The sequence below is a fragment of the Manis javanica genome, chromosome 11, assembly GCF_040802235.1.
Source record: "Manis javanica isolate MJ-LG chromosome 11, MJ_LKY, whole genome shotgun sequence".
Classification (NCBI taxonomy): domain Eukaryota; kingdom Metazoa; phylum Chordata; class Mammalia; order Pholidota; family Manidae; genus Manis; species Manis javanica.
In genome coordinates this window covers 36,858,339-36,878,823 of record NC_133166.1, presented here as the reverse complement: position 1 = coordinate 36,878,823, position 20,485 = coordinate 36,858,339, and the positions used below count along the sequence as shown (strand labels likewise).

General features: G+C 33.5%; 1 protein-coding gene across 9 annotated transcripts in view; it reads left to right on the top strand.

Annotated features, from left to right (window-relative positions):
* SOX6 (SRY-box transcription factor 6) overlaps positions 1 to 20,485 on the top strand; it is a 622,190-nt gene that overhangs the window by 117,652 nt on the left and 484,053 nt on the right. For all 9 annotated transcript variants that reach the window (XM_073216253.1, XM_073216252.1, XM_073216255.1 and 6 more), the window contains exon 2: positions 13,092 to 13,161. In XM_073216253.1, the coding sequence (XP_073072354.1) occupies positions 13,092 to 13,161 (70 nt within the window). The remainder of the gene's footprint in view (positions 1 to 13,091; positions 13,162 to 20,485) is intronic.

The following is a 20,485-nucleotide window of genomic DNA, read 5'->3' as shown; positions in this document are numbered from 1 at the left end:
ATTGTACATTTCATTTTATGTACTGTATTCTTCACCTCAGAGGGGCTCTTTTTCAACTCTTCTGTCTCTTTATGGAAGTCCTCCCTGAAATCGTGGCTCTTTTTTAACTCTTCTGTGTCTTTGTGGAAGTCCTCCCCGAAATCATCAATACTTTTCTGCAGAACAATGAGCTTATTTATGACTGTTACCTTGAAATCTTTATCAAGAAGATTGGTGATCTCTGTTTCATTTAGCCCTCTTCCTCTTGTCTTATCCTATACTTGTTTTCAGAACATAATTCCTCTTCTTCCTCATTTTGTCTGTGTTTCTGTGTTTTTTCCTTTGTATTAGATCCACTATAGCTCCTGATCTAGAGAGTAGTGGCTTTATGAAGAAGATATCCTGTGGTGCCCAGAAGCTCAAGGCTCTTTGCCTACCAGTGTCTGGTTCTCCTTCGTGGTGGAGCGCCAGCTGTTGTTGGCTCCCTCTGCACCAGACAGCAAAGTCTGGTGCTGCTGGGCCAAGTGGGCCAGGTGGGTGCACAGGGAAGTGCCTCAGGGATGAGTCACCCATGAGGGGGATGGAGCTTTTGGGACTCCAGTGAATGTCTGACCATTTTCTCATTTCCATTTATTTTTGTGGCCTATTTTCCTATTTTTTTCTTACTGATTTGCTGGAATCCTTCACAGTCCATTTTGTCAAACCATACCCAAAATACACTTTTTTTCAGTTTGTGGTTTGTCTCTTAACTTTTCCAGTGGTCTTTTTTATACTGAAGTTAAAAATGTCAATGTAGTCAATTTTATTAATCTTTTTCTTTTTTTAACATCATGCTTAGAAAGATAGTTCATATCTAAAGATGATACAAATAGCCATTTAGATTTTCTTGAGGATTACTTATGTTTTTCATTTTTACATTAAAAAAATCCATTTGGAATTTATTTTAATGTAAAGTATGAGGTAGAGTTTCAACTTTTTTTTCTAATGATCTGCCTATTATTCCTGTACCAATAATATACTGTTTTAATTTTTGTACTTTAAAAATATTTGTATTAAATCTTTTAAACTTAAAATTTATTTAAATTATTCTTGGTAAAAAATTAAATTTGTGTATTTAATTTTGAAGTCATCTCAGTTAGAAATTATATATTTAATGCATAAAATAGCATCTTTGGCTTGAGAATATCTCTCCTTAAGTTTTGTGTCTATATTGTGTATGCAATATACATGGTAAATAGTTTTTTTTTCTTTTAGAAGAAAGACTCCTCTGTCCAATAAAATTTTTCAGAAGCTACTCTGAGGTTGACGATGTAAGATGGAGGCTTTGAATTATAGGATGATGTGTGGAATTGGCATAGTGTCTGTCCCAGAGAACTAAGGTAGTTGAAGTGCAGAAGTAGGATCGATGTGTATTGAAATGTGGGATTTAGAATCTCTTAAAAGAAGGCCTTTTAGCATCAGAACCAATAGATTTTGAAAGAGCTAGGAACTGAAATACTAAGGGATGCTACTTAAATGAAACATGGAACATGCACTAGTTTTGAAACCAGAGATTATGAATTTGAGTATCAACCCTGCCATTTACTACCTTTGTGAATATTTAATCCTATTGAGTTCTTTTCATTTACAAAATAAGCATAATATCCAATCACACTGTAATTATGGAGATTTAGTGAGAAAATAAGTATCAGCTGAACAATGGGTGTCCTATAGAATTTGGCCAATATACTGCCTAGTAATTTTTTGTTGTGAATTCTGTAGAAACAGAGTTGACAGGGATAAAATTTAGGACTGGGATTTGAGTACTGGAGAGCTCTGTGTATTTATTCCATCACCTCACATTACAAAAGGCAGTGTTTTTTGTTCCAGTGCTTGCATGAGAGCAGTAATATAGAAATGTATTCAAATGTATTTAAAAATCAAGGTATTTAACTCCTTTCTACTTTACAAAGTGTCTTTTGTCAAATGAGTTAAAGTGGGAGAGCAAAGCAGTGAAACTGACATATTATGATAGAAATGAATACTACGAATCCCATTTTACAAATGAAGTAACAGGAGACATTTATGTTTCTCATAGAATGGACATAAGTGCAGTAATTGGAAACTGACTTAAAGTGAAAGCTCTGCCACCAGCTTGTCATGTGGTCCTAAATGAGTTATGTGTCTGTTTCTTTGTCTGTAAACTGGGCATATCTCATTCTGCTATCCCTGATATTTTTCACTTAGGAAGTTAGGCAATCTCTGAGAGATGGCAGACCAGATCTTGTCTGAACTTTACAGTGAAATCTTTAAATTGTTATGAATAAATACAGTAAAGGGATCTCTCTTTGTGATTCTCTTCATTTGTTTCTGAGTTTTGGTGAGTAGGCAAAAGACCTAATTGGTTTGGGAGGACTAGTCGATAGTGTATGACTGAGCTCCTCATTGGTATGCACTTGTAGTTATTGAGTGTGATGATGGAGTAGCATTGCCAAGGGCTCAGCTGTAAGGTCATGTACTCTTAAGACATTCTTCTTCAAAGAGTGGATTCGTTATATTAGCCACCAGGTCATCTGTATAAGTTGTGTCTTGGGCACATTTCATGGAGTCTCATGGAAAAAGCAAAAAGGGAAATACATTTATAGAAGCATAAAATTTCTTATCTCTAATCCTCACACAAACCTTGGAAAGTAAATGGTAATATCCCCATTTTCTACATATATTCTTTATTTCAGAAAATGAGATTACATAATTTTATAATCTGTTTTCTTCACCTAACATATTTCACACAAAGCTGAAGTTGTTTGTCTGCTTTACTGTGAACTTCTTGAAGTCACCAACTCTGCTTCTTTTGTTGCTGTTTTTCCAGTGCTTAACACAGTGCATAGCACAGTGCAAATATTCAGTAAGTGATGGGTAACTATAATTTACTGCAGGGATTAAGGCACTTTAGATAATTAGCCCATAGTCAACATATCTTTATTTTTTTCTTCTTTAACTCCTCTCCCCTTTTCAATTTCTATCACGAATTGAGAAATGCTTAAAAAAAATAAAGTGCCACATACACGCTATGTAGCAAGGTCAGACCATGTTGACTGTGCATTCACAAAAATTATTCTGGTCCAAATCCAGTTGATAATGCAGCAGTTATTTTTACAATCTTATTCTAAGTACATATTTGCACAACAAGCAGCATCAACTCATCTAAGTAACTTGGTATTATTTGCCTGATATTTTAAATTACAGAGCTCAATTACTGAAATCATTTGTGGTTAAGAGGGAGTGGTATTAAGAGATCTAACAAGGAGATTTTCTTAAAAGGAGTCTCAAAATGGACTGTCTTTAAATGACCCTAAATTTATCTTGATTTAACTACCTAGAACAAGTACAAAGAACAGTCCTGCATCATTTCTGTATCTGCTTACCTTATGGAAAATGGTACAGCGATATAATAAATTTATGGGCTTAAAAAATTAGTTCTTACATGCAAGCTTTTTTTAAATGATTGCTTTAAAAATGTTCTGACACTTTATTTTGTGAGCAGGACTCAGGGAGAGAAAACTCAGTAGGGATAGAATCTTCTCTTATTTCTGGGTATGATAATGCACTGCAAATGTTGAGACTATTTTGACTGTAATATTTATCTTATTGTGAATCCAAATTGTCAGTTGCTGGATATCTAAAATTGTGTGTTATTGTTCTGTATCCCTAGAGATTCCAATTCATGCTATGCATCCTGTGGGCTCTCAGAAACGTTATGTGAATTGCTGGAGAATTGCTGATATCATTCTCAAATTAAGAAACCCCAAACACCCTGGAATAACTAAGACTTAATTTTTAAGCTAAATTCCATGTCTAGTTTATAATCCCTTATTTCATTTAAGAAAATATGTATTTTTTAAAATAAGAACTCCAAAATCATTGATAATCATTTTGGTAAAATGAAGCATTTTATAGAATTGTAAAATTGATGCACGAAAGTTTTTGTGAGCTTACACCCACATTTAACATAGTTGCCCTTTAGCCCAGCAGTTACTGAATTTTAGTGTGTATAGGAATTACCTGGGGCTATGCTTTAAAATAGAGTTCTAGGCCATACCCTCAGAATTGCACAATCAATATAGGTATGTGTGGGGCTCAAAAGTCTTTCTTTTAAAATTAATTTTAATAAGCATCCCTGGTGGTTATGATATAGGGAGTCTTGGGATTGCATTTTGATAATCACTTTTTTCCAGTACTACTCATTTAAGACCTTCTCTGATTTCTGTTATTAAGCTTATACCATATGCATCTGAAATCAGGCTGCAAGGGAAAAAAAAGAGATTTTTAAAAGACACAATAATAGGTGTTATTTCAAAGGAAATATATTTTGCTAAGGAAAGTGTAAGATAGGAAGAAAGACATAAAAGGATGCAGGTTTATTGAGTGACAAGTTATAAAGTGTATTCCAAATTTCTTTTTGACCCACTGCCAGTTTCTTTGTCTGATTCTGGTCAAGTGACCTTGCTGCCTTATGTTGTGTTTATGATGTATATTGAATTTTTATGTAGTTAAGACCTCAAAACACAAGAGTTTTGGGGATTAAGTCACACTATGATTCTGTAAGCAGGTTTTGGAAATTTGTGTTCTGTTTTGGTATTGGTTCATAGCAATAAGCTGCCTTGGCAAAGTGAAAAATAAGCTGTCTCCTAACTAATCTCATTCATTTTCATATAGACACTATTTCTATACTTACCATCTTTGTTAGTAGATAGATCTTGAATTGCCATTTCAGGAGAGCAGTAAAGTATTGGCGGTTGTGAAATATATCATACTTAGGCAGTTCTGTCTCTCCTTTTACTATTCAGCTATACGTGCTGGCAAGGTGAACTGGTGCACCCAGGAAGTGCAACATTAATTCCTCCTCTTCTGACCTAGAAATACCTTGATCCTGGTGATATATTATGTTGAAGTAGGCTTAGGAAATGTTACATTAAAGTGTAAAGGTACACTTCCCAGTGGGTGTGGATAAAATATAAAATTGTACTCTTAGAATGGTAGGGACTTTGGAGGAGAGTTGGTATAGTGGTTCTTGAATACCATCTACAAGTAGCCTGGCTTTAACAATTACCCATGGAGCTTTAAAAAAAAGGAACTCCTGGCCCACTCAAAGAAATTCTAGTTTAGTATTTCTGGGGCAGGACCCAGAAATTTGAATTTTATAAAATCTTTCTGGTGATTATATTATCAGCTAAGTTTTGGTTTAACTTTATTCTGTGAGAATTCTTTCTCCAACATTCCTGGCAGTGTCATTCAGCCTTAACTTTGACAGCTCCAGCAACAGATCCTCTATTTTGTGACACAACTTATTCCATTGCTTTCAAAGATTTGCCTGCACTGAGCTGAAATGAGCACCTTGTAATTCCCACCTGCAAGTATTCTTTCTTTAGGAAAGAAGAAAGAGAAACCGACTTTCAACTGGTATTAGTCATGTTACACTGACTGTGCTGAATGCTACCCTTTTCTACATAGTTTTCTTAGCTGCAAAGTGGCATATCAGAATAGATAAGCAGTTATCAAAATGTGGTTCATGGACATATGGGTAACCCTGAGACCCTTTTCTTTGAAAAGTCACAACTATTTTCATCAGCACTACTGTGATGCTATTTGCCTTTTTCACTGTGTTGGCATTTACACTGAGAATGAAAACAATTTGGGACAAAACTGCTGATGCTTTATCACAAGTTAAAGCAGTGGCACCAAATTGTATTAGTAGTTATTGAATTTTTAAAAAAATCATTACTACTCACACAAAAAAGTGAGTCTTCCTTAAGAATGTTACAGTTGAGGCAGTAGGAATTCCTGATTTGATTACTTCTTGACCCTTGAGTACATTTTCTAATATTCTGTGATGAAATAGGAAGTATACATTTTTTGAGAACTATCACTTATATGATTGTATTGTAAGTTGAACTAACTGCTCTTTTAATAGAACATCATTTTTACTTAAAAGAATGACTAACAGACACACAATGGTTATTCATACTTGGATGATTGACAGACATATTTACAAAGTGAGCAAAATGAGCCTGCCATTTAAGACCATCTGACACTGTGAAAATTGTAGTTTGGAAAACTAGAATCCACCATCATGAGTTTGATGGCTTCCCAACACTTAAAATCTTTTCTCATTGGATTGGTGGTGATATTAACAAATGTGATTCTAAAAAATATTGAATAATGAAATAAATCAATATTTCAAAGATCTTCACAATTCAGTGAGCCAGTATTTTCCAAATGAACCACTGCATGATGTTAAAAGATCATGCAGTGGTAAAAGATGAATTTAAAGACCAGTGGGTTTTTATGTGGGCGATAAAGCCATAAGGAAAAATAAGAATGAGGTGACTGTAAGAGTCAGGACACTGGTTACTTTTAGGAGTAGAGAAGGGTTTGGTTTCAGGACAGGGCATATGGAGGGGCTTCTAGGTGGCTGGCAAAGTTCTATTTCTTGAACAAGGTGTGTTCACTTTATAATGATTCACTAGGATATGCATTTGGTTTGTGTGATTTTTCTTTATCTGTATTTTAGTTTACAATAAATTTTAAAAAGAAATAAAAGACCAGTGGGTTTTAAAGTAACAGAATATTAAAAGTTCATTGATATTCAGGTTTCAGATTCCATATTACAATTAACCTTTAAGAAACTATTACTTGTCAGGTAGAGACACACAAATAGTGTATGATTTCACTTACTTTTGGAATCTAATATTAAAACAAAATGAAATGAACAACATAGGAGTAGACTCATAGACACTGAGGAATGACTGGTGGTTACCTTGGGGGAGGGTTTGGGGTAGGTGGGTGGGGAGGGTGAGAAGAATAAAGGGGCACAGAAAATTCTCAATTATAAGTTGGTCACAGGCATGGTAGTACAACATGGAGAATATAGCCAATGATTCTGTAACATCTTCCTCTGTTGACAGATAGTAACTGTAGTGGGGGGTGAGGATTTAATAATATGGGTAACTGTTGAACCACTGTGCTGTATACTTGAAGCCTATATGATTGTATATCAATGATAATTCAATTAAAAAAAAGAAACTAATAGTTGTCAAATTTTGATATATATTAAAGCTACACTTACCTGGAAAGACTCTTAAAACATTGCCTCTTTCAACTTCATAGCTATGTGAAGATGGGTATTTTAGACATATTTCCACTAAATTAACATGTCACAACAGATTAAGTGCAAATAGCACCTATGAGAATCCAGCTTTCTTTTATTGAATCAGGCATTTAAAAGATTTACAAAAATGGAAAACCATGTCAATGCTCTAACTTTTTTATTTTGGAAAGCATACTTATATTTTAAAAGTATGTTATTTATGTTGCCATATAATGGATTCATCATTAAATAATTATTTAATAACTTATTGTGCTTAAAATTAATTTTTTTCTCAGCTTTAGTTTCTAATATAATAAATATTGATAAATATAACCATAGCTCTTTGGGACTCTCAATAATTTTTAGAAATGTAAAGGAATCCCAAGTCTAAAAGGTTTGAGAACCACTGAACTAGATGATCTCTAAAATTCATTCCAACATGCAGCCATTCTACGGTAACCTGGTTTCTGTAAGATTTTTTAGCTGTTCTCTGAATGTTTGTCAATATCCCTTCTAAACTGTGGCTCTCAGTACTGAAATCATACTGAAGATGTAAGCTGAGCAGTACATAATACTTGAATAGGTTACTAGAAGTAGGCACCAATAATTCTTGTTTTTGGAGATCTTTAAGAATGGGGAAATTCCTATTTCTTAGAGGAAATAAGTTTTAATTCAGTGAAATGTTAGACTAAGTAGCCTCTTAAGCTGTCTTCCTTGACACCTTAGAAATACTCTTACTTCTGGCTTAGCAGATATAAATATCAAGAACTAAACACTCATTTTTCCACTCTCTATTGTGATGTTTTTAATTATTAGCAATTGTATTTTTAAAAAATTGGGCATTAGGTTGGTATCAGTTCCTTTGAAAGATGAATGTCACATTTCATGTTTTATATAGTTAGGTCAAATTCTACATAAGTTAGTATTAGCTGTTATAAAGAAAAGGAAAGTTTAGAATTATGGAGTTCAAGAAACATGGCTTAGCCTAGTAATGCTAAAACCAGCAAAAGTAGTAATAATAGTAAAGAGAATAAGAGTAAAAAATGAAAAGAAAATATTAGGAGGATATTTTTTAGTGCCTCTCTAATTTTTATTTTGATGTATAAGACTAGGCATTAATCTCTTTTCAAGTTGATAAAATAAATGCTTTAAAGGCAGCTTATTATGTATAACATTATTAAATCGATGAATAAATAAATTAAAAAAGAGATTTAATCCTTGACTAGAGTTTTAAATATGTGGTGCTATAATTTGATGTAAAGATGGACAAAATTTTGTTACAGGTGTTTTTGGAAGCATTCAGTACTTTAAAAAATACCTTAGAATCATTGACTTTCAAAGTTACAACGTAATCCAACCCATTTGATGCTTGAACCTTCTTGCTAAGTGAAAAAACAAAAAATAAAAAGACAGGGATTAAAAAAAGTAATGGCATGATTTAGAGACAGCTTTAGCGGGATTAAAAAACGTAGCTTGAAAGCTTTTAAAGTCCAATTATACAGGGAGGTGGCAGTGTTTTTATTTGCTGTTTACCTTTGATCTATTACCTATTTTTGGTAGAGTGGGACATGCTTTTGTGAAAATGTTTATGGTTTCTTCATTTGATGTCAAGATGCTTGTTTGAAGTTACCTTGTAATTCAGAGGTTTTTCTTTTTTGTGACTAATATTCATATTTGGCTTACGCTGCCAAGCAAATTAGCCTGACTTTGGGTGACTATTTTTGGACATATAAGTAATATACTGAATTTTAGATATAGCTTTATTGTTTTGGGACAATTAGAATGTGAAGTATAAAAAAGCTAAATAACATCTGCTTATAAGAATAAGAAAGTAAAAATTAACCTATATGTATCTTACTCAATGTTAACATTTTTGTTAGATTATACTTTGTTAATGAAACTTGTATGTGTGTGTGTGCATACATTTGATTTTCTATAAATTGCTTCTTATTTTACACGTATTTTAAAAAATTCAACAATATATTGTGGCCATTTTTTTCATTTCAGTAAGTATAGGTTTATATCATAATTATGGAATAGTTTTATATGCATATACCATGATTTACTTGCCCAGTTAATAGGTTACTTCTAATATTTGGCTGTTGTAAAAATGCTTTCATCAACATATGTATTATATGTATACTGCTTTTAACATTTTTGTGATTAGTTCCTTAATATAATTTTTGGAACTAGCATTGCAAACTTAAAGGACATTAGAAATTTTAACACTTATTGGCAAATTACCACACCCTCACCAGTACTAGTTTTTGTTCAGTTTATAAGGTATTTTGCCAATATTGTGGGTGAAAATATTTTATTTGCATTTCTTGATTATAATGGAAATTACACATATTTTTAGGATATTGGCCATTTGTACATTTTCTCTTTACCTTCTCTGTGCTTTTTTTATAGTGAATTGTTTGTAGCAAATTCTTGAGGGGAAAGGCCATAGTTTATAAATAAATAAGCAAATAAATAAGTACACACACATATATATTTATTTTTAAATTGATACAATTGACATATAACATTGTATTAGTTTTAGGTATATAACACAATGATTTTATTCATTTAGGTATTTTTATATGAAGGTATTATTGATATACAATCTTGTGAAGGTTTCACATGAGCAATGTTGTGGTTTCAACATTCACCCGTATTACAATGATTTTATTTATTTAAAAAAATTTTTGTGTTCGTACTGTCCAGTGCAATCTCTAACCCATGGTCAATACTTGCCAAATGAAAGAATGAGCAAACAGGAGTGGAACAATCCAAGGTGCCTGAGAATTCTGAAGATTCATTTTCCTAAGCAGATTGTGATTTTCCATTACAGATGGTGATTTGTCCTGGCATTTCCTTCCTACCTTGTTACTTATGGGTTGCCCTCAGGACCAAAGTGGTCGCTTGCTATGGAAATGTTTCTTCAGCCTAAACTTTGCTAGTTCTTAATAGCTTACTTCAAGTTGTGTGTTAATTCCTGTGAGTTAATTATTAACTCTTTGCCTATCATGAACTGTTGCTCATTTATTCCTAAATTCTCTGTAGGAGAAAATATGCATTAAATGTGTTTCTTTTTTTATAATAATGAACTGTGTCATTTTAGAAGCTTATACTCTTTAAACTGTGTGCTCCAAAATTTACCAGTAGTGTAAATCAGTTTATAATGAGATTCAGAATTGCTTTTAGAATATGTAGTAAGACTGAATTGATATAACAAATGAGACTTATTGGCTTCATATTGATGTATATTAAAATATTATTTATTATTTCCTTAAATGTCTAGAATCTTATTTGTTCCAAATTTTTCCAGAGTCCAGTGATTGAAAAAATGAGGTATATGTCAGCCACAGTATTTTCTGCATGCATTTTATTTTATCTCCCATTATTTAAGTACAAATGAAAGAATGGAATGTGTTGTGTATATTGCATAATTCCAATTCATGTTTTAAAATAATAGTGGCTGGATAGACAAGGTGTGATTATTTTTAAAATACATGTTTTGGATTCTTCCAGAGTTTAGGCTTTTGGATAGACAGCAGTTTACTATAGATTTATTTTTGTATAACTTTGAAGTTGTGAATTATAACTCACAGTAGGATAAAATGTGAGAATAGCTTATATCAGAACAAGTGTTCTTTGCTGGCTTTGAATAATACACAGAGTGTCTCTACATGGGGTTATGTGGTGTCCCAGATAAAATTACTCTCCTGGATCCCAGAACATCAGAATGCCATAAGAGGAAAAGGGTTTAATACTGAAAAAAAAAAAAAACCCGTAAAAACAAACCAGAGCTACCTTCCCTGGCCAGACTTTCTTGTACTTACCACATCTGTGGAAATAGGCATCAGAGAAATTTTGGAAATTGGAGAAACTGGAGTGGGGAAGGCATCATTCACTACAAAAAGAATGATGTGCGGTTTGTTGAAGAAACCTAATGGGTATATTAACTGTCCAAATGCCCAGGACTTCATTATCTATAAATTCTGACTAGAAAATAGAATGAATTGTCTGGGTCACTTAGGCAAAAGGATGTTATTAGAGCCGGAGAAGGGTTGAGTTAGATATTTATTTCATATCTCAATTTCAGATGCTGATACCTAATTCTTTTTTTATTAAGATATCATTGATATACAATCTTATGAAAGTTTCACATGAACAACATTGTGGTTACTACAGTCACCAATATTATCAAGTCCTCCCCACACTCCATTGCAGTCACTGTCCATCAGCATAGTAAGATGCCACAGAGTTACTACTTGTCTTCTCTGTGCTACACTGTCTTCCCTGTGACCACCCCTGCTCCCACATACCATGTGTGCAAATAATAAGGCCCCTCAATCCCCTTCTCCCTCCCTCCCCACATGCCCTCCCCCACCCTTCCCCTTTGGTAACCACTAGTCCCTTCTTGGAGTCTGTGAGTCTGCTGCTATTTTGTTCCTTCAGTTTTTTGCTTTGTTGTTATACTCTACCAATGAGTGAAATCATTTGGTACTTGTCTTTCTCCACCTGGATTATTTCACTGAGCATAATACTCTCTAGCTCCATCCATGTTGTTGCAAATGGTAGTATTTGTTTTCCTTTTATGGCTGAATAATATTCCATTGTGTATATGTACTACATCTTCTTTATCCATTCATCTACTGATGGACACCTAGGTTGCTTCCACATCTTGGCTATTGTAAATAGTTCTGCGATAAACATAGGGGAGCATATCTCTTTTTGAATCTGGGATCTTATTTTCTTTGGGCACATCCCTGGAGTGGAATGATAAATGGTATTTCTATTTTTAGTTTTTTGAGGAAACTCCATATTGCTTTCCACTATGGTTGACCTGATTTATATTCCCACCAGCAGTGTAGGAGGGTTCCCCTTTCTCTGGATACCCTCACCAGCATTTGTTCCTAGTCTTTTCGATTTTGGCCATCTGATACCTAATTTCTTAAGGCCGTTTGTGTTATACATGCAACATTAGGTAATGTTTCTTACAAATGATGTATATATCAAGACCCATTTTTTTCAGAGTGTTTTTTACATAAATTTAGTTAGCTAACTAGGTTAGTTGACTAACATAGATGTTTATTGGCTACATTTAAAAAAATGTGAATTGAATCATACCAATCCCCCCTGTGAAAGTTTCTAACCTAAATTAAGAACCTAACCTCCATTATTATTTTAAATTGAACACTATTCATAATCATCTTCACATTTTAGAAAGAATACAGCTTTTGCAACAAAGTTTCTTTGTTTTCATGAAACTAAAAATGTGCTGTATTTAGACCAAACAATAAAAATAAACTACCAAACTACCTTCTGATGCATGGAGGTTCTGGAGAGAGGAAACCATAGATATTTAGAGGCATAAAGTGACTCATTGTGCTAGTTAAAACTTTTTACAAGGCTAGCTCTGTGTGTTTGAATTGCATCTGTTACCTCTTCAGCCAGAACTAAAGTGTGTGCAAGCAAGAATTTTGGACTGAATTGTGGCTCATACAGAATGCATTGTATATAGCTTAAGCATCTAGATGGGTTCCACACCTTAGGCAGAACAAAAACTCCATCCTTTCACATTTATTCTACCTACAAAGTATTCCTGTTTGACATATCTAAGATATTTTCTGTGAAACTCATTTATTTTAACTTATGGACATAAATTCAACATGTTTGTCAAATGTAACTTGTAAGCTTCTATTCCCTTAAAGATTATTTTTCTTCTTTTGTTTTTACTTTTTCATACTTTTAAACACAACTTTATTATTGACACTTTTTTAAAAAGCCATAATAAATAGAGATGTATTCTTAGATGTAGAACAATGAAATAATTGTTGTTTTGTTATCATCTCGGAAAAAGTTGTTTGAGTAGATGGGGACAACTGCCTGAGTTAACAATAGTATAATCTGTGGTCAGAATGTAGTCCTCTTTAATAAAGCATATGAATGTAACTTACTTACCCTTTTTCATATCCTTTCCTTTCTAAACTTTCAGGTTACTTTCATGAATTCAAAGGCAATTTACCAGTGATTTCTGGGTGCTGGGGCCGATTTTTTGCGTCTTTGTAAGTATTTATTTATTTATTACTCTTCTCATTGTGTAATGAAACAGTTACAGCTTTAAGGAAAATCTTAATTCCTTTTGTGTGTAAATTTTTATTATTATTTTTTACGTGATTTTTAAGTGTTATTAGTTTCTTGTACTTTAAGAGGAGTATAGGAAAAAATCAGCTGGTGAAAAAAGCCTCAGTTTGTGATTTCCAGTGAAATAACACAATGCAAGGGTCATCACAATAAGCTGAAAGAATAAATATCTTACTTTTTGAAGATGGAGCTCAGTTATGGAAATGGATTATTACCTTAAAGGGGCTGGTCTATAGCTACATGAATAATTTAATCTGATAACTTTTTAGTACTATGTGCCTGTGCTCATCAAAAAGACATGATATGATGCAGAATTCAGAGAACTGTCAGTACAAGAGGAGACTATGTGCTAAGAAACCAAAGACTCATTTAGTAAATGTGTGATATATACCAAGATGGGGGTGTTCCTGCCTTCTTCACCTTCCCCAAATCATTATTATATTTTTGAAGGTATTTTGGAGATACCTTTCCTCAGGAAAGAAGGCAAATTTTGAGAAAAAAGTTGATTGAACTTTAATGATCAATTACAGTACTTTAAATTGATATGTATTTATTCATGCAGAAGTAGAGTATGAGTATGAGGCAGGTGTAAAAATGTCTATGTGTTTATATAAGACCATATTTAAGTAACTTGAGTTTAAAATATGAGTATTCATTGTTGGCATCTAAGGGACTCTTACACATTTGTTAACCACAAAGACACATGATACTTTCCCTCTGTTAGTGTACTCCTATTAAGGAGTTTTAGAGAATATACTTCTAGGAAAATATTTGAAAAAAAGCTATAAATTAGAGTATAAGTGATTTGGTATTTAAGCAGAGGGCAGGGAAAATTTATTTAAAATGAGCTTTACCTTTCTTTTAGTAGTAGAATTGCTTAGGCAAGCATTTTGAACCAACTTAAAAAAACAGATGTGAATGTTTAATATAGTTTAATACACTGTGTATTTTTAATGCTTTAAGAAAGAATATATTATTTTTATGAAACTATCAATTTATATTTTATTATTTGAAGGCTTAATTCTAATGTAAAACCCAAGATACTAAACTGCATGGTTCATTTGGATTAAATATAAGCTTTTAATTTGTGCAGGATATCATACTGAGGATTAGGAGGCAAAGAAGATGGAGAAAGAAATGTAAAGTATTTTTTTGAAGGGCTCTCATGAAAAAGGATGATTCCAAGGAGTTGAGTTTGTCCTATCAGAAACCTGAGTGAAGGGAAATAATTTTGAGTTCTACAAATCTTAGTTGCTTTGTTCATTCTTTCACATCCTTTCTCTCTTAGCTCATATCATTCAGTCAATCCCTTTAATAAGTTTTTAGGATGATTAAAATTTTTAAATAACAAATATAAGATAATTACTGGCATTTCAACTAAGATGACCTTTATAACATTATTAAAATACAGTTTACATTTCTCATCATCCAAAGACTCTGTGCCCTGAATTCTTCACTTCTCCCCTGCATGCGGACCCCTCCCCTCCAACCAGACATATATATACATATATATATATATACATATATATATATATATGTATATAGGCTAGATTTGAATGGAGGCAATCCAGTCAGCTGAGATTTTTCTTGTGACCTAACCAAAGAAGAAAGGTAAAAATAGAAGGGGCACTGTGGGTATAGTTTTCATATGGTTATTTCTGGAGTTCAACTTAAAAAACCAACAACAGGAAACTTGTAGTTAGATTTTGTCTGATCACTTAAGTAAAAGGTATGCTAATATTACAGGTCTAAAGTAATTATTCTCCAGTCTTGAGAATTTCCCTGTGCTAGGTTAGGGCATGGACTTTGATGTTCCTTTGTTCAGTGGTCTCAAGCTTTGTTAGGGCCATCTCCTGACTGTGGAACCTTCTTATTAAAGAAATATAGCAGAATACTATGACTAAGATGTCAGGTAAAATTAATGTGGCATCCAGAATGCTTGAGCTCCTATTTCTTTCAATTATTGCAGAAACTGTCCACTACTTATACTGAATGATAAGGCAGCTAAAACAATAGAAATATTTGTCTAGTCTGGCCTGGGAACAAGCAAATGGGGATCTGTGACAGTGGCTTCTTTTAGGAATGTTAACTTCCACGTCCTGGAACTGTTTATTTGCTACATGATCTAAGACAGAAAGTTATACCTTGAGGCCACGGGAAGGTTTCTTAGTAAGGTGTGCAGAAGCAGGTCTGGGAGATAAGGAAGGTGGGATATTGTTTTGCACATCCATAATGAATGGGCCACACCAAGGGAGTGTGAGAACCGACTGGAATCTTATGTATTCACTTCTACTACCTAGGTCAGAAGAGAAAAACACTGTGGAGGAAAATGGTATCTTCTGAGAAGCACTTGTAAAGATCTTATTCTAGTTTTTTTTTTTTCCCTCCTTAAAAAAGAAAACTACTCTTTTCTTTTTCCAAAGTAGGCATTGTATAAAAAAACCTTGCTACACATATTAGTATCCACATTTAATTGTTTATCTCTAATTTAAAAAGTTATGTAATTCTGACCGTTCAGTTTTATCAGGGCAATAAATGTATTGGTTAAAAATCAAAATGAAACAGAGATAGATCATTAGATTTCCTGCTTTTTCAAATTACCCGAGCCTTTCTAGTAATTTGGTTACAAATTTGCTTTTGCAGAATTCTGCTATTCATGGTTGTGAATAGCAACCTTTTCCCTGAAAAAGGTACATAAGTATTTTATTTCTGGTATAAAACAATGATCATTGCTTAGCCCCATGCTCGAGGCAATAATAATAACAATATTTTAATTTGGTATACACTTGCTTTTGCAGACATTAAATTGGCTGAATTTTGTAAACACTCTGTGAGGTAACAGTTATCCTCATTTTTGCACAGTACCAGGACTCAAACTCAGGGATTCATGAATATAAATTCACTGCTTTTTCCATAATACTATGCTGTCCTCTCTCAGAGAGAATTTTAGCTCTCTTTTGTTGTATCTGGTCACTGTCTCTGTCTCCACTTGACTGATATACAATTATTTTCAAAAAGTTGAGGTGGAGTAAGTCAGGGAGGAGACTGTAAAGAGCCTTCGACCACTTAATTTCTTTATGTTTCTGAATCATTTGCTCCTCCCTGACATTTAACTGTCTCCCTGTTCCAAGACTGCCACATATAATGCTTCAGCTGAAATTTTTTGAATTGCACAGATTTTTAGGAAACAACAAAAAGAATCATGAATTTATCTCTTTCTGGTATTTTAAAATGTAAAGAAATCTGTTTCAAACTGAGCATAGCCCAGACCCGAAGCTCCCACAGTGAGAACATCTGTGATTTTAAGGACAAGTAGATCTAAGTGTATTATCTTTAAAACATATTATTCCAGGCTAATCTTGACATAGAGCAGGTAAATAAAAAAGATGAGCTGTGAAAATCCACAAACAGGGCTTGAATGCCATTTTCCATGACAACGGGAGCTGCCCCATGAAAGCATTAATGCTGAGAATGTAAGGAATTTAAAATTGTGCCTTCTCAGTTTTACACTTGTGTGCTCATGTTAATTAGAGATATACTGACATTTGAAGTATCTACATTAATACACACAGCTACTATACATTTGTGAACTGTGGCCAGAAATCTACTTTAATTGAAAGCAGTTTGCTAATCTGAATGTGTATATCCATTATGTTTTAAGCTTTTAAGTTTTACATACTAGTGCCCTCGGATACTTGTTCTTTCTGATCTTTCCACTTTCTGTTTTCTAATTTATACCTGAAAGGACAACCTGAACTATTTTTAATTTCACAGTGGTGTTTTGGAGCAATATTAATGGATTTTTGAGAAAAAATGTTTTAAATAGTGTTCTTTGTTATAGTTTGAATCTCTTTTCCTTCTCTGACTTTCTAAATTGCTGTTTTTTTCCCCACAAACCTTTAAGATGTCCTGCCACTGAAATAAGGTAGGATTTAGGTTTATGGAATTTACTTCACTGGCTATATTTAAGCACTAAAAAGCTATTCTTCATCTCACACTATGGTTTTAGCCAGAAAAGCCCAGTGTTAGAGACCTTGATGGGATGAACAGTGAAGAGACCTGGTTTTTCCAGCTGAAGTTTCATCCTTTCCTCTTGATGTCAAACCACATATCTTAATTTTTGGTATGCAAATATGTTCACAATAGCTTGATGACCTCTTGAGGTCATCTTTAGCCCTGGAGTGTTTGCTTTGTCTGTCTTAAACTTCAAGAAAGACCTTACATCTATTTTTTGCAAGCTTGTGATTTTTAAGAATCTGCCTGTCAGGATTTTAACCTAATTGTTTAAAAACTGCACACATACTTTTTGGGCCAATCTCGGATTATTACACAAGACAAGTTAGAAAGAAGCTTCCTTTCTGTAGTACCAGAATAAACTGCTCTAAAAAGTTTGCAATACACTGGACTTGTTTCATTGAAACCATTTTACTGGCATCATTAAATGACTGAGACTTGGGACAATTAAAACTTACTTAGTACCATTATTATTATTATTTTTATTTTACCCTTTATTACTTCTTTTTCACTGTACCAAGTTCCTCTGTTCTTTATTCTTTCATGTTGCTTACTACATATTGTGCCCTCACAGCACATTTGGTAATTCAAGTTAATTGCTCAATTATCAGTGACAGTCACGAAGCACTTGAAACATGCGCAGTGGAAGATTTAAAAAATTTCAAAATAAGTTGGTGTGTCATAATCTGAAATGTGAAACATGCCAATATCTGCAGGCATAAAAATACACTGCCTGAGCTAGGCATTTCAGGGAAGGCAAAAACCTACTCTTAAAATCAGGGCTTTTGTCTGGTACTGAAGTGTTTCATCTCTGCTAATTTCAAACAACATGTCTAAATTTGATCTTGGTTTACTTTTCAACTGTAAAAATTTGGTCGTGGTTATAGAGGAAAAGGGAAGTAAAACTATATTGATTCTGTTTGAATGCTTTACCGGAACATTCTAATCACGATATTCACTGTGAAGTGGAATTTGGTGTGAGGTGAATCTATGTTGGTTGCCAATCAAGGAAGCTGATTTACTGAAGAAGCAGTATGATCTCTTTATAGTGTTTCTTCACTCATAAGTCAGTCCTCTAATCAAAGGACAGTGTTACAGTAAAGGTAGTATGTTGATGATTTATTTTGAAAAAAAAAACCAGTGAGAACAATGACACTTCGGGGACATATTATGAATCCTGCACAGTAATATTCTCAAATACCTTCAAAATAACTTACACATTATGGCAAAATAATTATTGTAACTCTTTTGGCAACTAGGCAAACTATCATTAAATTTTGCATTAGTATTCAGTTTAGGGTTTTCTCTAAACTAATATAGTGTCAACAGCTCTTTTTTAGATGCTATTATGGTTCTTTCACATTTTTATAGTACTGTAGTAAAGCTGAATTTACTGGCTACATTTGAAGGTGGAGTAGAGCAGCATAAGAGTCAACATTAAAGTGATTCAGTGCCCGTTGGAGAAAAATTCTTAACTTGATATTGGAAACAATGTGGGGCTTGGGGACAGTTTGCTAAGAGTGGCTAATAAGTTTAAATAGTCCCTAAAAATCCTGCTCTCTGAACTTGCTTTTAAACAAGAAAATATGCTTAATCATCTTCCAGTATTCTTATATAACTTCATTAATATTTAAAGGAATTAAGTGTATATAGAGAAGGGGAAATAAAGCCATAATGTGACATGTGTGGTGGTCTCAAATATAAGAAAGTGAGGGAGTATCAATAAAGGCACTAATTATGCACAGCTAGCTATCATTTTATAATAAAATGATCTACACTTATATGTAGCTATAATTTAATATATATAATGCAAACTATATATGTTATAGTATCTGTAATTCAGGAAACATAGTCATTAAATACTCAAGCATTTAAATATAAATATTTTAATAGCTCTTCAATTTATAAAATTATTTGAATAATCAACAATCTAGTTCATTTTGTTGTATGCTTGTCTTTATATATCACTCTCAGTATAGTTTTATCTGAATTACATATTTCACGTTATCTTTGAGTATGGTTATAAATGCTTATAATTTTTTTTTGAGAGGGTATCTCTCATATTTGTTGATCAAATGGTTGTTAACAACAATAAAATTCAGTATAGGGGGGTCAATGCTCAATGTACAATCATTAATCCATCTCAAGCCTAATTCTCATCAGTCTCCAATCTTCTGAAGCATAACGAACAAGTTCTTACATGGTGAACGAATTCTTACATAGTGAATAAATTCTTACATGGTGAACAGTACAAGGGCATTCATCACAGAAACTTTCGGTTTTGATCACGCATTATGACCTATAAACAATCAGGTCAAATATGAATATTCATTTGATTTTTGTACTTGATTTATATGTTGATCCCACATTTCTCCCTCTATTATTGTTATTATTTTTATTTTTAATAAAATGCTGAAGTGGTAGGTAGATGCAAGATAAAGGTAGAAAACATAGTTTAGTGCTGTAAGAGGGCAAATGTAGATGATCAGATGATCAGGTGTGTGCCTATGGACTAAGTATTAATCCAGGCTAGACAAGGGCAGCAAGACATCCACGGATGCAGAAGATTTCTCTCAAAGCAGGGGGGGTGAGGTTCTGAGCCTCACCTCTGTTGATCCCCAAATTCTCACCTGATGGCCCCCTGCGACTGTGCCTGTCTTAGGTTGTTCCTCCCTTGAGGAATCTTACCCGTCTCTGGCTAACCAGTCATCTTCCGGGACCATACAGGGAAATGTAAAGTTGGTAAGTGAGAGAGAAGCCATATTGTTTGAAAAGGTTAGCTTTTTACTTCTTTGCAGGTTTATGCCCTGTGGCTTCTATGCCCAGCACTTGTCTCGAGGTATCTTTACCACCTGGAGGAATTATGATACTCGGTAAATTCGATATGAGGCATGAATTCTATTTAAGGTTTGTAATTAGGAAGGAAGAAGAAAAGCTATAGATGTAGCATATGGAAGGAGACATGGGAGGATTGATTATTTCTATGACATATCTTCTTGTAGAGTACCTTAAGTATGTATAGGTTTTAAACTACTAACTAATTTGCACACACATATTAACATAATAGGAATACGGTGACATAAACAAAGCAAATCTATAATTACCATCCATCTCCAGTGAAGCCAAGAAAACCATTTAGGCACCCTAGGCATTTGTGAAAATTTATCTATGATATGATGGATATTGTCCAACTGTACATGAACAATCAGACAAATTAAAGCAGCCCATTTC